The sequence below is a fragment of the Myodes glareolus genome, chromosome 9, assembly GCF_982192425.1.
Source record: "Myodes glareolus chromosome 9, mMyoGla1.1, whole genome shotgun sequence".
In the NCBI taxonomy this organism is placed as follows: domain Eukaryota; kingdom Metazoa; phylum Chordata; class Mammalia; order Rodentia; family Cricetidae; genus Myodes; species Myodes glareolus.
Genome location: NC_142034.1, coordinates 89525608 through 89543823, shown reverse-complemented (window position 1 = coordinate 89543823; position 18216 = coordinate 89525608). Strand labels below are relative to the sequence as shown.

General features: G+C 46.2%; 2 protein-coding genes across 2 annotated transcripts in view; one reads left to right on the top strand and one right to left on the bottom strand.

The window, feature by feature from the left end:
- The window catches only part of Dock2 (dedicator of cytokinesis 2), a 408709-nt gene that overhangs the window by 163108 nt on the left and 227385 nt on the right, over positions 1 to 18216 (bottom strand). The gene's annotated exons all lie outside the window — the stretch shown is intronic.
- Positions 1 to 18216, top strand: part of Insyn2b (inhibitory synaptic factor family member 2B) — a 105805-nt gene that overhangs the window by 68551 nt on the left and 19038 nt on the right. Inside the window, exon 2 of the mRNA XM_048436013.3 lies at positions 15286 to 17566. Coding sequence (XP_048291970.3) covers positions 16221 to 17566 — 1346 coding nt within the window. The 5' untranslated portion in view covers positions 15286 to 16220. The remainder of the gene's footprint in view (positions 1 to 15285; positions 17567 to 18216) is intronic.

Sequence of the window (18216 nt, the reverse complement as noted above, 5' to 3'; positions counted from 1 at the left end):
GAGAAAACATACGCAGTGATGCTAACTGCTCCTGTGTTCTCCCTATGGGGGATGCTCTTCAGGGTGGTTCACTGGCCTTTGATGGGACAGTTAGAATGGCGGCATGTGTAGCAGGGTGATGCCATCCTACCACGTTCAATGTTGTCATGGTTTGGGGTGGTGTTACTTATGCTGGCACCATCGCTGAAGATTCAGATGTTCAGATTCAAGCTCTCTGTTCCTTTGGCATGGAAAAGTGGACCACGTGAGCATTGTGGTACTTCTTCCAATGCAGTGTGCCCCTGAGAGAGCACGGTGCACACCACCGTATTCCAAGTTCTAGAGCAAGAAACTGCCCCCCGACTTTCATATAGAAGGTGCTTTTCACTCTAATAGATAGAGCAAACATAGCAGTCACAGCATACTACATAGTCAAGAAGCTCGGGCTTCATGTAACCCCACAAGCTACCCGACTCTACCAGGCTGCTTTTGTCTTAGGAGGTTGCTTCCCAATGCAACAAACATCAAAGCAATTTCCTGTTTCTCTATCTTTCCCTCCAGCATCGCCCTGAACAACTCACCTGTTATGAAGTTTACCCCATGAATAAAAAGACGTATTTCTTGAGGGGAGGGTCATATGCCATGTGGAGGTCAGAGAACACATGTGCGGAGTTGGGGCTCTCCCTTCTCCTTTGTGGGTCCCAGGGATTGAACTCAGGCCCCAGGCAGCAAGCACCTTTATCCTCTGAGTCACTGTGCTAGCCTATCCCAAATATTTCTTCGAGGTGTTCAATTCTTATCCCCTTCATTATTCAACCCATCCACCTGCCCCCACTTACCACCTAGATGGTGGTGACAGGCACCTTGCTGGTCATCCTACTTCAACCTTTGCCCCTCTGTTTCACTTTTCTCAGGATAACCAGAAAGATCATCTTACAGGGCGAATATACTTCCCTTCTACAGATCTCATATCTCACCCTCCACTAATACTACTTTAAAAAAAAAAAAAAACCTCATGATGCCATCCTTTCTTTATCAGCCAAAACCCCAATAATATGTCCTTCAGGACCGAAATTACTGCTCCCGTAAGACTCTTCAGAGCTCTGTTCTCCAGCCACGCTTGCCTTCTGCTAGCTGCTACAGAGACCAAGAGCCTTTCCTGCCCGAAGCTGTGTTCACAGAGTTCTTTTTCCTGGACTACCAGCCCCCCACCCCCACCCTGACCTGGGAAATTCCCTCATCAAGCAATGCTCACTATCCTCCCATGAGCCACTATCCCTCTTCAGATCCCCAGTGTAAGTTATGCTGATTACTATTTTCTCACAGAACTCCATTTTCTCTGTCACAACCCTCAGCACATCCCACAGTCACATACCGAGCAGGACCATGACTGGGTGGCAGACCGGATGCTTTCCAAGATGGAATGCGGTACTAGACAAATGACTAATCTACCATTGGTTTCGTTTGGTTTGCTGCTTTACTGCAATTCAATTCCTGATCACGTTTCGTCTGAATTTCAATAATAAGAGGAAGCATTTTCCTGTTTTTCACTCTTATGATCCTCTTTGGTTAATGCCACCCCCGCCCCCACCAACCCCAACTCCACGCATTAAGAGATGGCGGATATCAACTTCTCTACACTAAGCCAAAACCAGTTTATTCTATCAGTTCGCTCATCAATGACATGTAATACTGCTAATCAGTTTCCACTTCGTAGCAGTGGACCAAGCAGACAATACTCTTAACATAATTACAGCAAGAGCCAAGAGAATTGATATTTAAGCCTGCTTCCTACATGTGCTGTTTGCCTCAGTTTTCGCATGCTGGGAGTGTTTCCAGGAGACCTGCTTAACCTATAGAGTCCTTCAGGCCAGGTCTCCCACCAGCCAGGTTTCTCCAGGTGTTTGTTGCTTTCCCCAGTCCCACCCAAACCACCAAGGTCATATGGAAGGAAGAGCTCTCAATTCATCTTTGTGGAAGGCAGCCCTCTGGGGCTATTGTGTCCTTCTTGTTTTGTCATTAGAACTTGTCCCCATTCTCAGATCTCAGCTGAGCTTTCCTCTCCATCAGACAAGTTGGTCAGAGGCTAGCTGCATCTAAGCAAGCTTGGGGACCCAGGAGAGGACATTCACAGCACCCCTGACCTTGCTTAGACCAGACTCTCACCAACCTGTCTTTCACGGCCCATCTCTCTCAAGAGCCAAAAGGCCTTTCTGGTGTTCAATATAGTGTTTGGCATATAATGGGAGCTTAATGGAACTATAGATTAGGTGAGAAGGGTGGAGGCAGGGAGAAATGGAAAAACAAGCTTGTTGGCTTAATATTATTGGGGCCCCTAATAGAAAAAAAAAATTGTGAGACTCTGATGATCTTAGTGGAGGGAGATGACGTAAGTGAAAATCAATACCTGTTAGTCTATGATCGGGGCAGAGGCTTGATAGCATGAATTAGAATTCTGAGAATCCATTTCCTCCCACTCAAGAAAAATCTAAGGCAAAGAAAGTGTTAAAAAAAATCTTCTGGAATAGGTAGAGACAGATGGACAGATAGACATCACAGTCTGCACATTGGGTGTACATGTTTGTCAGGCAGCCTTTGTGTGCTAGTAAGGAGCGGGAAGGGACACCGTGAGCCTCCCTTCTGACAGCAATAATCATCCTCCAACACAATGGGCAATGCAGACAGCTCCGTTTCCAGGACACTAATATCAAGCAAAGCAATGCAGCTCCAAGGGGCTTCCCAGGGCTGCTCCAAACCTGTCCCCAGGCAGCTCCGCGCAGCCTACAACAAAAATTTATATTCTCCAAGACTGATCTTCTGACCTTGCTGTGTTCAGATCCACTTGAGGACAATGAGAGGGAAATATCTGACTTGCAGGCATGTATCTGCTCTGGTGATCTGGTGCTGATGCTGATGGGATGTGGGAAATCTAAGCCACTGGTGAGCATGCTCTCCTTCTATAGTCCCATTCCAGCTGGCTTGATGTCTCTCACCCCCTCAAAGAGAAAGAGACGACTCCCTCAGGATCCAGCACTCTGGCCCTGCTCAACAAGCTACACTGTGTTGCTCTGAGGAAAGAGCAAGCCATGCCTCAGGTGACTTTAATGCCACTGCCCTCATCATCCTCACTAATGCTTTGGAGATGTCACCAAATGCCTAGCACCATGTCCCATCCTCTAGCCCATACATCAGCCAGCTGGGATGCGTGTCCCTTTCACTTGTCATCACGAATTGCATGTTGAAGTAAAATGAGGCTGAGAACACAGGATTTACTCAAACCACATTTGAACCCAGGCCTACACTACTCCACAGGTCTAGTTCCAAAGTTCCAGGTGCTTCTGTCGAAATCACCATTCTACCATCTTTGGCTTCTTCCCTCAGTCCTGATGGCTGTCCATTTCTGTTTTGTGTGGGGAAATCACAGCTTATATATAACCCAGAATCATGGCTTGCCTTACAAGGAAGGGCAAACCAAATTTTACATTTCTCTCCTAACTTGACTTCTTACTTCCTAGATCCGGTCATCTAGTAGTCATTTTTGGTTTTAATTTGTGTTTTCTTATAAGTAATCTTGTACTTGCACTTCTTTCATCAACTCCCACGCCTTCTGCATGCTTTATAGGTTAAGCGAACACTTTGTTGCTTCTCTTCCGCTGATCCTAAAGACAGTGCCACCAAGGAGTAATGAGAATCGCCACCAAGTTGTATTAAGTGCTTCTGACTGGACGGGCACTTTTCTGATGGCTTTATAGGTGTGTCCTCTTATTTAAAACTCTCTGGTGGCTTCAGAAGGCATAGTATTAGCCATGTATGAAAATGGGAAGATTAAAGCACAGTGATGCTGAGCAATTTACTCTCCAAAATGGACGTAGAGATCAGCAGGGCCTGTACGGAAACCTAAGTAGTTAGTGCTCAGAATGAAAATGTCTGTCCATTGGACTTGACTTTCTAAACTGTTAGACCTTTGCTGTACTTGAGGAGTTTCTGGTAGGTCAGATGATGCAAGCCATTCATGGCATACCTGAACTCAAAAGACTCCGGGCCTCCCTCTTGAGAAGGCTGCTGCGGATTGTTGGAGCTGCTCCCTACCCAGCAGCAATGGTGTCAGCTTCCCTACCATCTGTCCAAAGTGCTGGGATTTCCTGCCAATTTCTGTGTCCCTAGGCAGTAAGTTGGCTCAGATCAGCTCTGGGAAACAAAGGCCACCCCCAGTCAACAGCCCAGCAAGGGCTGTGGCACATAGCCACAGCCTGGCTTGATACAGCATCCCTCATAATAAAGTCCCTATGGAGGCAACACATTAAAGTCCCCCATAAGGGTGTGAAGGTAGATAACAAGGGACAATCTCTGGGCCAGAAGATAGGAAGAAAGGAAGCCAAGGTGGCAGCCCTCACAACCTACTGTGTGTCAGATACTGCTCCTAAGGCCAAATGAGGAGGCTAGGCCAACAGATATGAATAGACATATCCTGGACCACTTTGCAAGGTATGGTGTGTGTGAGCACAGGACTTCTTCCTTGGGGACAAGCCTCATGAAGTAGTCAGAGGATGTCACTCAAGGACATGGGTGGCAAGTAGGATAATGGATGCAACTAAGGATAGAGGGGAGAGGTAAAGGCCTGTGGTTGGAGTCTAGGTTAACAGAATACTGGAAGGCTGCAGGGAGTGTGATCCTACTGCCAACGATACAAAGGGGATCAAGAAATACTAGCAGATTTACATCCCATACACCAGCCAGGGAGGATGACAGTCAGGTGGTTGTGGATGGCTAAGAGTGAGGAGTACCTACCCCTTGGTCCCCCGATAGGTCACCACCATGTAGCCTTTCTTCATCCTAGTGATAAATGGACTTAGGACTAGCCTAGACTACTGACGGTGGCCTGTTCTGTCTGCATCACCTTCTTTTTGCAAGAAGACAGAGAAGGAATGAGAATGTTTACATATGAGGCTTTTAAAAAGGATATGATTTAGCCCAAGCAGGACATCCTTGTTATTATGCAAACACCACGGACCCATCATACCAGAAATAAACAGAAGGGGGTCCTGTCGCCTGTGATTGGCATGACAGACAAGTGGGGCTTCTGCTCTGAACTAGCACAGAGAACATGTGCCCCAATGGGATGTTATTTCAGTCATGGTAGAGAAGACCAGGAAGGGATTCAAAAGAGGAAAATTTGGATCACAGGAAGGCGGTGATAGCTCTTGGTCCCCCAGGAGCCGCAGTACCAAAGTTGGGGACACCCACAGCAGCCTTTCCCCTGGGGCTTCATTCCCTTACTGCTCGGAATGGTGCTTGAGGTTTGCCAAAGCTCTCCATAAGGCCTCTCGGACACAGACCATTGCACCCGGTGATGTGAATGGTGGCCACTGTTTGCAGCATCTGCGCTGCAGTATGCTATTGGCTCTCGCTTAAACCCTCGCCCTTTAATGGTGCCAGAGTCCTGTGCTTCTGCCAGCCGCTGGCTGCCCTGAGCTCTCTGTTCTTCTGGGATGAACTCCTACCGTAAACTCCCCCCTCCCCGCCCCGTTTCCTTCCTCTTGTGAAAGTTTTCTGCAGTGTAGGCAAGGATCCAGATGAGGGAAAGTCATTGCAGTTCCCAGCAGCACGCTGCAGTAGCAGAGTGGATGGCATGCCGCAGAGTGCATGACTGCCGTATGTCTCTGGAAGGTGTGCAAGGATTGCCTGCTAGGGCTAGGGGTTCCTGACAGGCCCAGGGAAGCCTTTCCAATGATTCCGCAATGGTTGCTTGGCTTCCTCCAGCTCCTATGGAAGTTCCCAAATCAAATCACGTTTTGCAGCCCTCAGAGTCCTGCCAGACATTTTGGTCAAGTCTTTTCTTACCGTTACAGTTTCCTCAGATGCAAAATGGCAGTGATGAGGCCTGGCTTGTAAGACCTTGAATGGAGTCTCACATGAGCCAATTTTTGAGTGTTTTGTGAGCATCAGCAGAGCTATTGAGGAGTGAGGGGCTGAGGACTGATGTTCTAATCAGGCAGGTATGTCTGTCAAAATAGGAGCAAAGGGTCCTTTGGTATGGAAGAGGTCACTCAGAAAATGTATAGGAGGAGATCACCAAGCACAAATAAAACTAGTTAAAAGGGGAAGAGCCTCTGGTGTCACCAAACCAAAGGAAATGGTCCTGAGGGGGAGGAAGTGTTTCTAGCTCTCCTTAACACAACTGGATCCCACCCACCATGCAAACAGAAATTCGACATTTACCTTAGGGGTAGCTGTTGCTATTATGTAGCCTCAGGGGAAACCTTTCAAACAATATAGGTCATTGCTGTGGGCCACTTGTCTTCAGAAGAGAAGGGAGGGAAGTGAGATACTGTCACACATTCCCACCCACACCCATCTGACAGTCACTCCTCTAGGTATTTCCCCAAAAGCTCTCAGTTCTTTTATTTGTCTTAACAGTGTGTGGTCACATAAAGAGTCAATCGAAGATAAATCAAATATAAGGTGAACTAATCTAAGAAAACAGTAGGAAAGTATCCCCAGTCATGTGATGAGGTAGAAATGCGCCTGGAAACACCAAGAAGGACCCTGTGAGGAACTCTTAGTGCCACATAAACTCAAGACAATATTAAAAAAGTAATATTTCATCAAAGAGATGCAGCTGAACCAATTGGCTGACAAGTGCACCAAAGCTTTTCCCTTGAGAAACCAAGCTGCAGATAAACTTTTGGAAACACCATCATGAGTAGGCAATGTCTCTTGCTGGGACACTATGGAACAGTGCAAAATCCCACGTCGCTGATGACCCCAGATCTGCAAGGGGGTGATCCCATGAGATGCTCACCGCCACCTTCACTAGTCCCCCCATACCCATGACAAAGAAATCCAGAAATATGAATGACTAACCCAAAACACTTATTAAAGATGCAGAATGAAAGGTTGGAAAAGAGGCTAGAGCGGGGAAAAAAGAAAGAAAGAAAAGGAGGAGAAGGGAAAGGTGTGGGAAAAGGAGGGTGATAGATGGGACATAGAAGAGTGAGGTGAGAGAAAGGGGAGACAGTGGAGTTGGAGAGGGAAATGAAGAACTGTCCAGGGAGAAGAATAGGGGATGAGGAGGAAGAGGGAGTTAGAGGAGAGAGGGCAGGGGAAGGTGGGGGGGGGTGGGGGACTCTGGTTGGACCTGTGATATCTGATGTTTTAAGCTAAGCTGAGTTTGTTCAGCTTTTTATGCTCACTATGGTAACCCCTGTCCCATTTTTTCTTATTTCTTAATGCGTGATGAGGGAGAAGAAGAATAAAGGTGAAGAGGAAGGTGAAGTTTTCTTCTCTGGGTTCTCTGACAAACACACTTAGGGGAATAATAGCAGCCATGACCTACTCTCTAAGGAGCAGGGAGCTGGTCTTCTCCCTCAGTCTGATCCCACAGGCTGACCCTGACCCTGACCCTGAACCTGATCCATCACCGTTCTTGATACCCCAGGGAAGAGCAGGATGTCCTAGCCTTTTAGACGTGCCACTAGGCTTCTGCCTTCCACGCATGCTACCTAAGCAACTCCACCAGTGTTTGCTGAGCCCCTATGACTTTCCAGGAGCCATAACGCCTAGGATACACACCAGCAACACTGCTCTTTAGGCATTTACAGATAAAAGGGAACAGCTTAGAGACCTGATTTCCTCATCTATGAAATATAGAGGTCTATCTCAGGACTTATTTTTTGGCTTGGTTTTATAGACATCTCAGACCCTAGGGTAAGACTCAGAGTGACTAAGATTCCCCACTTTTCCTAGAACAGCTCTGCTTTATTCTGTGGCAGGTATTGATTTACTACTTAAACTTGAATTTGGAAAGATGATTCCACTACTAAGGGAGATTTGTGAACTGGTGAATAAGATTCTCCCATGTTCCAAAATCTAAAGTTCTCCATTTTATTACTAAGGTTATATTAGTCCTCAAAGACTCTGTCTATAAGAGATCATTCACTCATTCAATCATCAAACGTTTAAGGAGATACCTACCATGCAGGGGGCAAATAGACACTAAATAAATGAATTAACAAGTTACGAAAACAGAGTCGCCCATTATACGGAGGGACAGGGGAGGTAGAAAAGGGCAGGAGAGAGTTCTGGGTCTGATTAACCTTGGAGCCTAGGCTTCACAAGAAAGGGCCAGTCTTAGAATATGAGGGGAAGATTACTTTAGAAACAGAAGCAAGGGTGAACGCCAGATGAAGAGAATGACCCTGGCCTTACAGGACCAGGAGAATCAGGTCAGAGAGAGCCTAGGAAGAGTGGTACAAGGTGAGAGGGGATTGGGAGGGCGGCAGGGGCAGTGCCTGTGGAAGGTGAAGACTACAGGAAGAGCTTAGATTGAACTGAAGTGCAGAGGGACATCATCTTTGGTGCGTTACATGGAGGGGCCAGTGTGGTCTGACCATACTAAGGAAAGGACGCTGAAGGGCCAAAAGCAAGATGGAGAATAAAGTGAGCAAAAGTGGAAAACATTCTCAGGGTGACGCAGATGACAGATAAAGGAGACCTGAGGGAAGTAGCTGGGGCCGTGCGGAAAGGCCCAATGCGGCAGAGAGGAAAATGAAAACAAGATCTTGTCACTAGTATACATTATCTATGGTCTTTTGATATTGAACACATGCAATTTTGGATCTTAACTTCACCTTCCAGAGAGTAGTCTTGGTTTCTGCTCACCCATTTTGGTAAAAATGCCAAAAAGTTGAGTTAGGTTCCTTTGTCTTTTGGAACATTTGAGGGGATGTGTGGCTTTAGATAGACTCCAAATACACATCCCCCTCTTTGAGAAGGCCTATGGAGCAAGATGTTGAGGCAATCTTCGTATTGGAAACATGGATTAACAGTTTGATTTTAGACATGTGTGCAGTAACACCTGCCAACAGATTTGAGCAAACAATTCAATGAATACCAATAGAAGAGAATAGAAACTGAATTCAAAGACTCGTGGGCCAATGATCAGTAACGACTGTGAAGGGCCTTCCGTAGACTCAGAACTGTACCTCAGACCTCAGACATCACGGGGGACAACTAAGACCCCCTTTTCTCCTTTGAGAATATGTTCTCCCACAAGGAAAACAAGACCACATAAAAAATAGACAGATGTCTAACCAACTAAAGAAACAGAATGAGTAATCAGGACCTTTGTGGCTGATAGCATGTTAGAGTCCCATTCCTGAGACTTGGGTCAATTTATCTAATCCTCTTTAAACCAGAAGCAATGCTTACCAGCTTCCTAGTAGGGATTATGTATGATCTGAAAATACTTTGTTAAAAAATGAGGCATAAATAGTAAGGGGCATTGCTGACTCCAAGTACAGAAAGAGAAGGGAGAGGGCAAACAGGTCAGCAAATAAAGCTGTACAAAAGAAAAAACAATAGAATTAAGAGCCTCCTGCTCAAACTCACCAATGGCTTCCCAGTATCTAAAATGGGGATTGCCAGCCCGGGGCCTTAGGCCCTTTCCACCATCTGTCTTATGAAAAATGTGTGTTAAACACAACCACAGACATTGTCTACACATCAATTACTATTTCTTTCTTCCACCGTTAACAGACATGAATGACTTAACCAGAACTATGAGGAACACAGTGAAATGTTTACTATTTACTCCTAAACCTGAAGTTAAACCCCAATTAACAAAGAAAAGTGTTCTGATAGTTAAATAAATGTGAAATGAACTGTATCTTTTCTCCACATCACCTACAACTCTGTGTCACATTCGGGATCACTTCCCACGAGCCCATTCCATCCTTGGGTGGCATTGCAGGATCTCGTCCTTCTGCTGCAGTAGGGATGTGGACTATTATTCTTCAGAGTCTGTATCCTGTCCATTGCACATGGCTCTAATAAGCCTCCATGTTTGACCAATTTAATCTGAGTCATATACTGGGAAATCATAATATACTAAAAGGATAGATGTATTTCATTTGTTCTAGAACTATTGATAATACATCATTGCGAGGGAAAGAAAGCTGAAAGCATATTTAATCTTAGTTAAATAGGTATGCAAATATTGGTGCCATGCTAACTCTAGAACTCTGTGCAGTGGATGCAGTAGTGTGTGCATAGAGTCCCCGCTGCTTGGAAGACTGAGGCAAGAAGTCAAGGACAGCTTCAGCAATGTAACAAGATCTCACCTCTGAAATAAAAAATTTTAAATTGCTTAATGGTATAGAAGGCCATGATATAGATGACATGTGATTAAATTCATTTGTTCTATGACCACGCACCACAAATCTGCTCTACGCCAATTCAGCGGCAAAAGTTGAGGGTCGACTGTCACTACATCCTGTTCTCAGGGAGCTTCTAGTTTAGTTAAAGAGGCAGAGTGTCGGGAGATAAAGACACTGCAAGAAGACAAGACATAGGAAAGTGTGTAAAGCATGGAGGTGACAGGGTGCTAGGCATGGTTCCTGTGACTGCCGCTTTCATGTAGCATCCCTTTTAGTAGAGGCAGAAGACCCAAGAGCCACGTACAAACATCTTATACCTGTATTGCAGTCTATCTAGTAAGCTACCATTGACCTAATGACCGCCTTAGATACCTCTTGCAATCATCACAATTATGTGAAGTTTTATATAGGCCAACTCAAGTATTCCAGGCCAGCAAGAGTCCAAGTCATCACAAGTCAAAGCCCATGCACTTACCTCTTCCTGGTATCACCTGCACACACACCAGAACAGAGAGCTGGAGAGGCCGTGCAGAGGAAGCCTGAGGCAAGCAGCTCACAGAGGTGGCATGGGTGGCTCTGACTGACTCTCTGAGGACCTCTGATATGGGCAAGAGGCTTAGTTGGAATACAAACAGTTGATTTGTGTTCAGTAAGTCAATGATCAAGGGAAAACTAGAAACTATTGTAAAGATCAGCTCTGACTCCCAGGCTTCCAGGCGTGTAGCAGGATACTGTATGACTCTGGGGAGCCATTCTGGACTCTGGCCAGGTTTTAATTAAGCCCTAACCACCAAGGCCAAAGGAACTCCCTATCAATTAGTGGATAGCTGAGAGCCCAGGAGACCTAAGGCCTCCTGCAGGCTATGTCTTTCAGCCAGGTGAACTCCCCAGGATAAAGAGCCCAGGGAGTTTGGGGACAGAAGAGTTGGAACACAAATACAAGTCTCACTGAAAGAGAAGACTGCCTCCTACACGTCCTAGGTTCTGCCTAGGGACACAGAATTCTCACATTAGCTTAATGATTCAGAGACTCAGTTTTAAGTTCTCAGTCTTTACCTGTACCAAACAGTGCAGGTGAAAAAACTTTCAATGCTCATAATTAAAAATTAAAATCAAACTTTTAACAATTATGTGGAGCTAGAGAAATGGCTTAGCTGTTAAGAGCACTTACTGTTCTTGCAGAGGCCCCCAGTTCAGTTCCCAGCACCCACTTCAGGTCGCTCACAACTGCCTGTAACTCCAGCTCCAATGCTTCACTGGACTTCCCAGAACTGCACCCGCATGTGTACCCCCACATATACAGAACTAAAAACAAATTGTTAAAAACGTTAAAAGGCCAATTTAAAATAATCCACTCCAAAATGAAATATGGCATTCCCCTTCCTTTATTAGCAATGATTAAAAAACCTAGTTATCAGGAACTGACCAAGTATAAGGGCAGAAGCATTGATGAAACGGCTTCTGTACACATGGTAAGGGTGAGAGATGCCAAACTTCCCAGAATGCTAAGCTGTAAAGTGACAGTTTCAGCAGAGAGTTAAATATAACTACTTTCATCTACTAATTCTTCCATGAATTTATTCTGAAGAGATAATTAGACAAATGTGCCAAGGTTCACACAGAACACATGTTGTTTATAGCATCATTAATAATACCAGGTATTTAGGAATATCTAAATATCATCAAATGGAGATTATTTAGAGATCAAGGTACACTACACAACAGAGTCCTGCCCCTAGTTAGAAGACTAGCAGGAAGGAATCTGTGAGGCACAGTGGGACACTTCCTTCAGGCTCATCGAAGGGAAGGCTTCCTGTCCATCATGCTATCCTTGCAAAGAGCTTGCCCACACAACTTCGCCATGAGAAACAAAGAATAGACCTGCCCAAGCTGGTGGTGCACAGCAGCTCTGGTATCCAGTGACTTTTCTTTATGTCTTTCTTTGTGAAAATACTTATGTTATGTGAATTTTTATGAGTGCATGGTATCTTTACAAATAGAAAATCAACTACATTTAAAGATTAGATGAAAGCTTCTAGACGGGACATAGCTTTCCCAGAACAAGGGCCATGCTGGAATTGGAACGACAGTGGGTTTTGGAGGAGAATGTAGAAAGAGTTTGAGATCTGCTGCAGGTTTTGTGCAGAGCAATTTAAGCCCCAGAGAAGCTAGCGAGGCCCACTGCTTAGGGGTCCGTGCTCGAGAGTCCGTCCTTAAGCTGAAAGGCCACTCTGTCACTTTCCAAATAACCGAACTTGGGACAAATTACTCGCCCTTCTGTTTCTCCATGTTCACATTCATTACATGAGAAACCGATATCTCCTGCCTCTAAGAGTGTCATGAGGGCTCAGAGAGGAAGTGAAAAACAACCATTACAATACCTGGCATAGAACCGAGGGCCACTATACACTGGCACTCACAAAAACCAGCTCCGTCTTGTTGAGTTCATGTTCTTGGAGATGATGTGCTAATGAACAGTAATGGATAGTTGGACAAGGAAATCCATAGAAGCAGGCATTGAGATGTCTAGGTTATGAAGTTCAAGGTAAAGGGTACAAGATCCATGGGACCAGGCATGTGACAGTCTCATCAATCTCAGTTGCTCACTTAGCAAGATGAGACTCACGTACAGAAGGTCATGTTGAGGATTTAGTGCCAGATGCCCACACAGTACTAAGTCACGGTTAGTGTTCAATACATACTTGTTACTATAAACATGCAAGAATTATTTGACTATGAAACAAGCAGCAAGCTTGCTGTTCTCAGAGGTATCTGGGTAGGCTAAGCAACCACTTAGGGAAGAGCGCAGAAATTTATTCATGAAAGGACCAACTAGACCTAAAATAAAACCTATGCAAAGTCATAGAACCATGGAACTGACTTTAAAGCTGTTGGTTGGTGTGACGTACAAGGTGACAGGGTCATCACCTTAGGAAGTCACATGACAATGCCCTGGTCAGAGACTAGTCTGATTTTCAGGCCCTTGAGCCAGGTGGTGATGATCCTTCTAAACTGCTCATTCTTTCTTTGACCCAGTTCTACTGCTTTGGGGAAGGCTGCAGAGGGTGGTTTACCCAGGGGTGAGCTACAGAGCCCATGGCTGGCCACTACTGGGTATCATCCCATTTTACAGATGACAATAAAAATGTGAAGTCCTCCAATGAGTAAGAGGACTGCATCCTAAGGCATACTGAGAATGTGAAGGTGGTTAATTTCAAAAGCACTATGGCGGCATTTCATACGGACTTTAATCTCTTTTAGGATCAGGCACACATGGGCACCTCCAGCCTCCCGGGCTCAGGTGAACTCTCTCAAGGCAGTAGGAGTGGGGGAAGTCAATGTGGCTAGGGGATGATCTAGAGCCATAGAGAAAGCAGAAGACCCAGAGAAAAAGCGTAGGCTGCACCCTCCCTGTTACACGGGAACCGGCAAACAGCAAGAATTGAGTGTAGCATCAAGAGTTCCGGCTTCCGGAGCAATGGGCTATTGCTAGGGGATCCAAGTGTTTGAGTCTGCTCGGTAAGTTTGTACTACAAAGATTGCTCTTTCTAAGATAACCAAGTGCTGAAAAGAGGGATGCATTCATCACTTGTTTTCTTTCAAGATCTCTTGGTTGACCCAGGCAGGCTAAGATCGCATCAGCCACACCTCTCTGACTTGCTTTGGTATGGCTAGGTTAGGTCAGGACAGTCCCCCATTGCTCTCATACCTGTAGTGATTTGGTCCCACAGGGGTAGAACCAAAGCTCCCTGACTTGAAATTGCAAATACTCAGATTCAAATTGTATCTCCTTGACTTTCTGTGAGCCCTGAGTTTTCTCATCAGTCAGGATGATACTTTGCATTTCTGTTGTAAGTGTTAAATGAGATAATTTGTGCTGGAAAGACAGTGGGGGCAGTTAAGAGAGCCAAAGTCTGGGGTTTCACAGTTTAGGGTCAGAACCTGGTTCTACCACTTGCTGCTTATCTTTAGGCATTCCTTAAAGTTTCTGAGCTGCAAGGTTGTCCATTGTAAAATGGAAGGGACAGCACCCATCTACGTAGGAGCTTGGTGATGAGTGAGCACGTTCAGAATTGCGGAGTATTTGCCACTGCACCTGCCCCACTAGTGGCTACTCAGTAAATGTGAGTTGTTATGATTAATGTGTGGAAAGCCCTCAGCATGGTAAAAAATGAGTATTCAATAAATGGTGGCTGTTATTCTTACAAGGTACATGCTCCTCGGAGAATTTCATGCACATTTATCTCCTCGAAAGCAATAAAAATGAAGGCGTTCGAGAAGAATCTTGTCCTTAAGTAAATGTCAGCCACAGCTGGGAGAAGCCAGGGCTCTCTTGTCCCTGCAGGGTACCCAGAACCTCCACCTGCCCTGTCTATGCCCAGGCTCTCTTCTGCTTGCTGAAGGGACCTACCTTTCACTCAGACATCCACTCTCTCAGCACATGCTCACTAAACACCTACAGGGAGCCCAAAGGAGGGCTGGAAGCCCAAGCACAGAAGGTAAAAGCTCCCACTGCATCCTCTCTAGTTACACAGCCGTGGGCAATACTCACTAAGTAAGTGTACACAAAATGGTTATTTAATGGGATGTGGTAGTAGGAATTCCTTGCGATACCATTTCATAGCCTTTTCCACTTCCTCCTATCTCCCTGGTAAGTTATCAATATGCTGTCTATTAAAATTCTGTTTTAATTTCAAGAAGGTTGTGCCAATGGAATCATGCAAAGCGAGTTTTAGAGACAGCCTTGCTCTTCCTTTTCCACCGGAGTGATGTATGCCGATATTTTCTTCTTTTCTATTGCTGACTAGTAGTTCACATGTTGGAGGTAGCATAGACATCTAAGACGGTGTGATCTGCCATTAGGAATGTGTCTAAGGAAGAAGTCATTGCAAAGGCTCATTAAAGAGGTGCTATTTACGGTGGTTGTTTACATATGAAGAGCAGATGGCTGGGTGGTGATCTCAGGAAAAGGAAGTGAGTGATCTAGGTAGACAGGGATTTTTTTTAAGGACCTGCACCCCCAAGGGCACCTCATTCTCTATGGGAGCTGAGAGAAGGCAACATGGCGAGTTGATTGCTAGATACTCATACTCAAAGGAAACTCAACTAAGAGGTTAGAACTTGGTGACTGTGGTTTCTCCCTTTTCAGGCACTTCTTGACTGCTTATAAAGGTTGTCTGGTCTCTACGCTGACCCCAAAGATACAGTGACCATGGTTCTCAGTTGAACATCTCCAAAAAAAAAAAAAACAAACAAACAAAAAAACCCAAACCCTGCAGAAGTGACTCACTGCCCACATGTGAACTCCAACCAAGACTCCACAACAGAGCCCAGCCCTCTAAGTCTCTCCGATGCCTCGATTCTGCCCTACTCATACCCTGCTGGGGTCAGTGAGGGTATTTAAAAAGTTAAGCTTCCCTCACTGAAACACAGGGAAGCAACATGGAAGAAAATGATAGTCCCAATGGAGAAATTTCTGATTGACGTACGTGGGGAAGCTCCCTTAGGGACACCATGTACCATGTAAGCAGCAGAGCCCCGGGTCATCTCCTACTCTACTTACATGCTATGGCAAGAAGATGTGCTTAAGGCTCCCATAGCCTTGCACTGCAATTCAATGCTCTGGGAAAAGCAGCCATCTGGTCTAGACATAGCAGGTTCATTTCAGAATTCACACCTTCCAAGTGTGGCGCTATCCCCCAAATGGTACTTCTGTTGTCTTTTTGGTTCAAGACAGCAAGCGTCTTCTAGGATCAGAACTTTTTCTTGGAATCCACTGACAGGCAAGCCCATCCATTCTCTTGGTAGGTCAGATGCTTCATAATTAGCCTAGCTCACTGATTATCTGCTCAGTGATTATGACTACTGTGACATAGTATTTCAACGGCAGGGGAAGCGTTCCAGACAGCTTCTAAGTCGCACAGTCAGGCTGGGAATGGCCGGCGGGGCTTCCTGCATCAAGAGGAGCGGACCACTACACCCTGCTTGGCCGTTCTCCTTGTCTCCATCATTAGATACTGCTCTAAAGACCTAAGGGAGATGTGCCCAGGACAAGTGTGTGGTTCTCTCTCTCACTGAGGCTCGATGGCCCAGCAAAGTATGAAAGTGCGACCTGTGCTCCTAAAGCGAAGCAGTCTCGAGTCTGTGGAGCTTGTAAAACAACCGCACCACCGCAGGAGCAAATCGCAGCAAGTGCGATTCAAGGAAGATGGGAACACTAAGAGCCCGACTGGCGTGACGGAGGTTGATACCCAAACGCCTGAGGACCCGGGTCTAATGGGGAAGACGCAAGCATCCCGGCACCATCACCCCGCTACCTACTCGCTGTCTTTCCCCAGGTCCCACAAGGCAGGAGGCTTTCGCAGCATCTCTATCCAGACCTCCCCGAGTCTTAGGAAGCACTTCCCAGTTTTCAAAAGGAAGAAACTCACATCTAGCAAGTCCCTGGTGGAAATGCCGACCGCATCCCCAAGCGCCATCCAGGTCAACGGCAACCTCTCTGAACAGGATGCTGTGTCCTCTGACCTTGCCTTCCTGAGGCTGGCTCAGCATCTCGAGGATGGGCCCCGAAGACTCAAAATGCCCCACCCGTTTCTCCCTAGGATGTCCAAGGTGCAAAGCAATGGGCCTGTTAGCTTCTGCTTGGAATCTGGGACTTGGAGGGCCTCAGAGAAGGCAACAGCTGCCATTCAGGTTCCAGATGATATTTGTCACAGCCCAACCTGGGAAGCCCGGGAGCCTACTTTCAGCCCAGAAAGCCCAGCTGCAGAAAGCAACTCCATACCCACTTTGGCCACCCTGTGTCCAGGGGACGGGCAAAGAGTGCTGACATCAGACCCGGAAAGACTCCCCTCCTGCTTAAACGCCAACAGCAGCGCCAATAACACCCCAGGCACGGGAAAACTCACACCTGAATCGCTTTTGCCCAAAGATCACCCTGACAACAAAGACCTTGGCCTTCTGTCATCTCAGTCAAAGAAGATGTGTGCTCCTTCACCATCACGGACTCAGGGCTCCTCTGAGCCAGGCTCCCATAGCCAGCCCGCCCATGTAGGAAGAGCCTCTGATTGCACAGCACTGAGTGACCATCACCAGGACCAGGAACCGCTCAAAAGCAGCAGTGCGTCCAAGCCTGTCCCTGTGTGTTGGGAGCATGTGACCAAGCTCCCCAGCCAGTCAGATATCCCGGAGCTTCAGACTGGTCTCGGAAGTGAGCATCTCCCATCCTCACTTCCGAGGCCCGAGAACAAGCCTCAGAGCAGCAGGGAGCTCGGTGGTAGCAATCACAGTCACCTGGCACAGGGGGACCTCTGTGACCTCCAAGGCCGGCTGCAATCCGTGGAGGAATCGCTGCACTCAAACCAAGAGAAAATTAAAGTCCTATTGAATGTGATCCAAGATCTGGAGAAAGCTCGTGCACTCACGGAAGGGTAAGGTGAATTTCTTTATATTAAAAAACACCTCCGAGTGAAGTCATTTGCTGGGAAGGGGCAGAGGGAGAGCACAGGTCACCACAAACAGCATCTTCCTACGGCTCATGGTCTGTTATTTGCCCAGATGATAACTAATGCCCTCCTGCTCTGCCTAGGTTTTAACAATCCTCTATTTGGCTATTTTCAGGTTTCAGCAGGTTGAAGAAAGGGACTAATGAAGGGCAGGATCAAAATATGGTTTATAAAGATGAGGGTCCAGTAAATGATGGGGGTGGGAATAACGGCAGGCAGGCAGTGTCTTCCTGTCGTCTGAGAGAGTTAACAGTTTTGCATTGCTGTGGTTTTTCACATGTGCTTGTTCCGAAAGACTTAAGGAAACCACTAAAGGAGGTTTGCTCTCTACTGACTACTTTGGTGACTTGAGCTAGTTTGACATTGACCAACCCAGTTACGTGAAAACGAGACCCAAGTTCTGATAAAGAAAGTCAGAGTATACTGCCCCAAGTGATGGACTCAGTAGTGGTATGGAGAGCATCAGGCAGTATTTGTTGAGGTGTAGAGTTCATCACTACAAAAGGCTCTAAATACCAAGAGAAAGCAATAGTTGAAGCTCATCGAACAAAGTTGGAAAGAGAAGTAACTAGCTG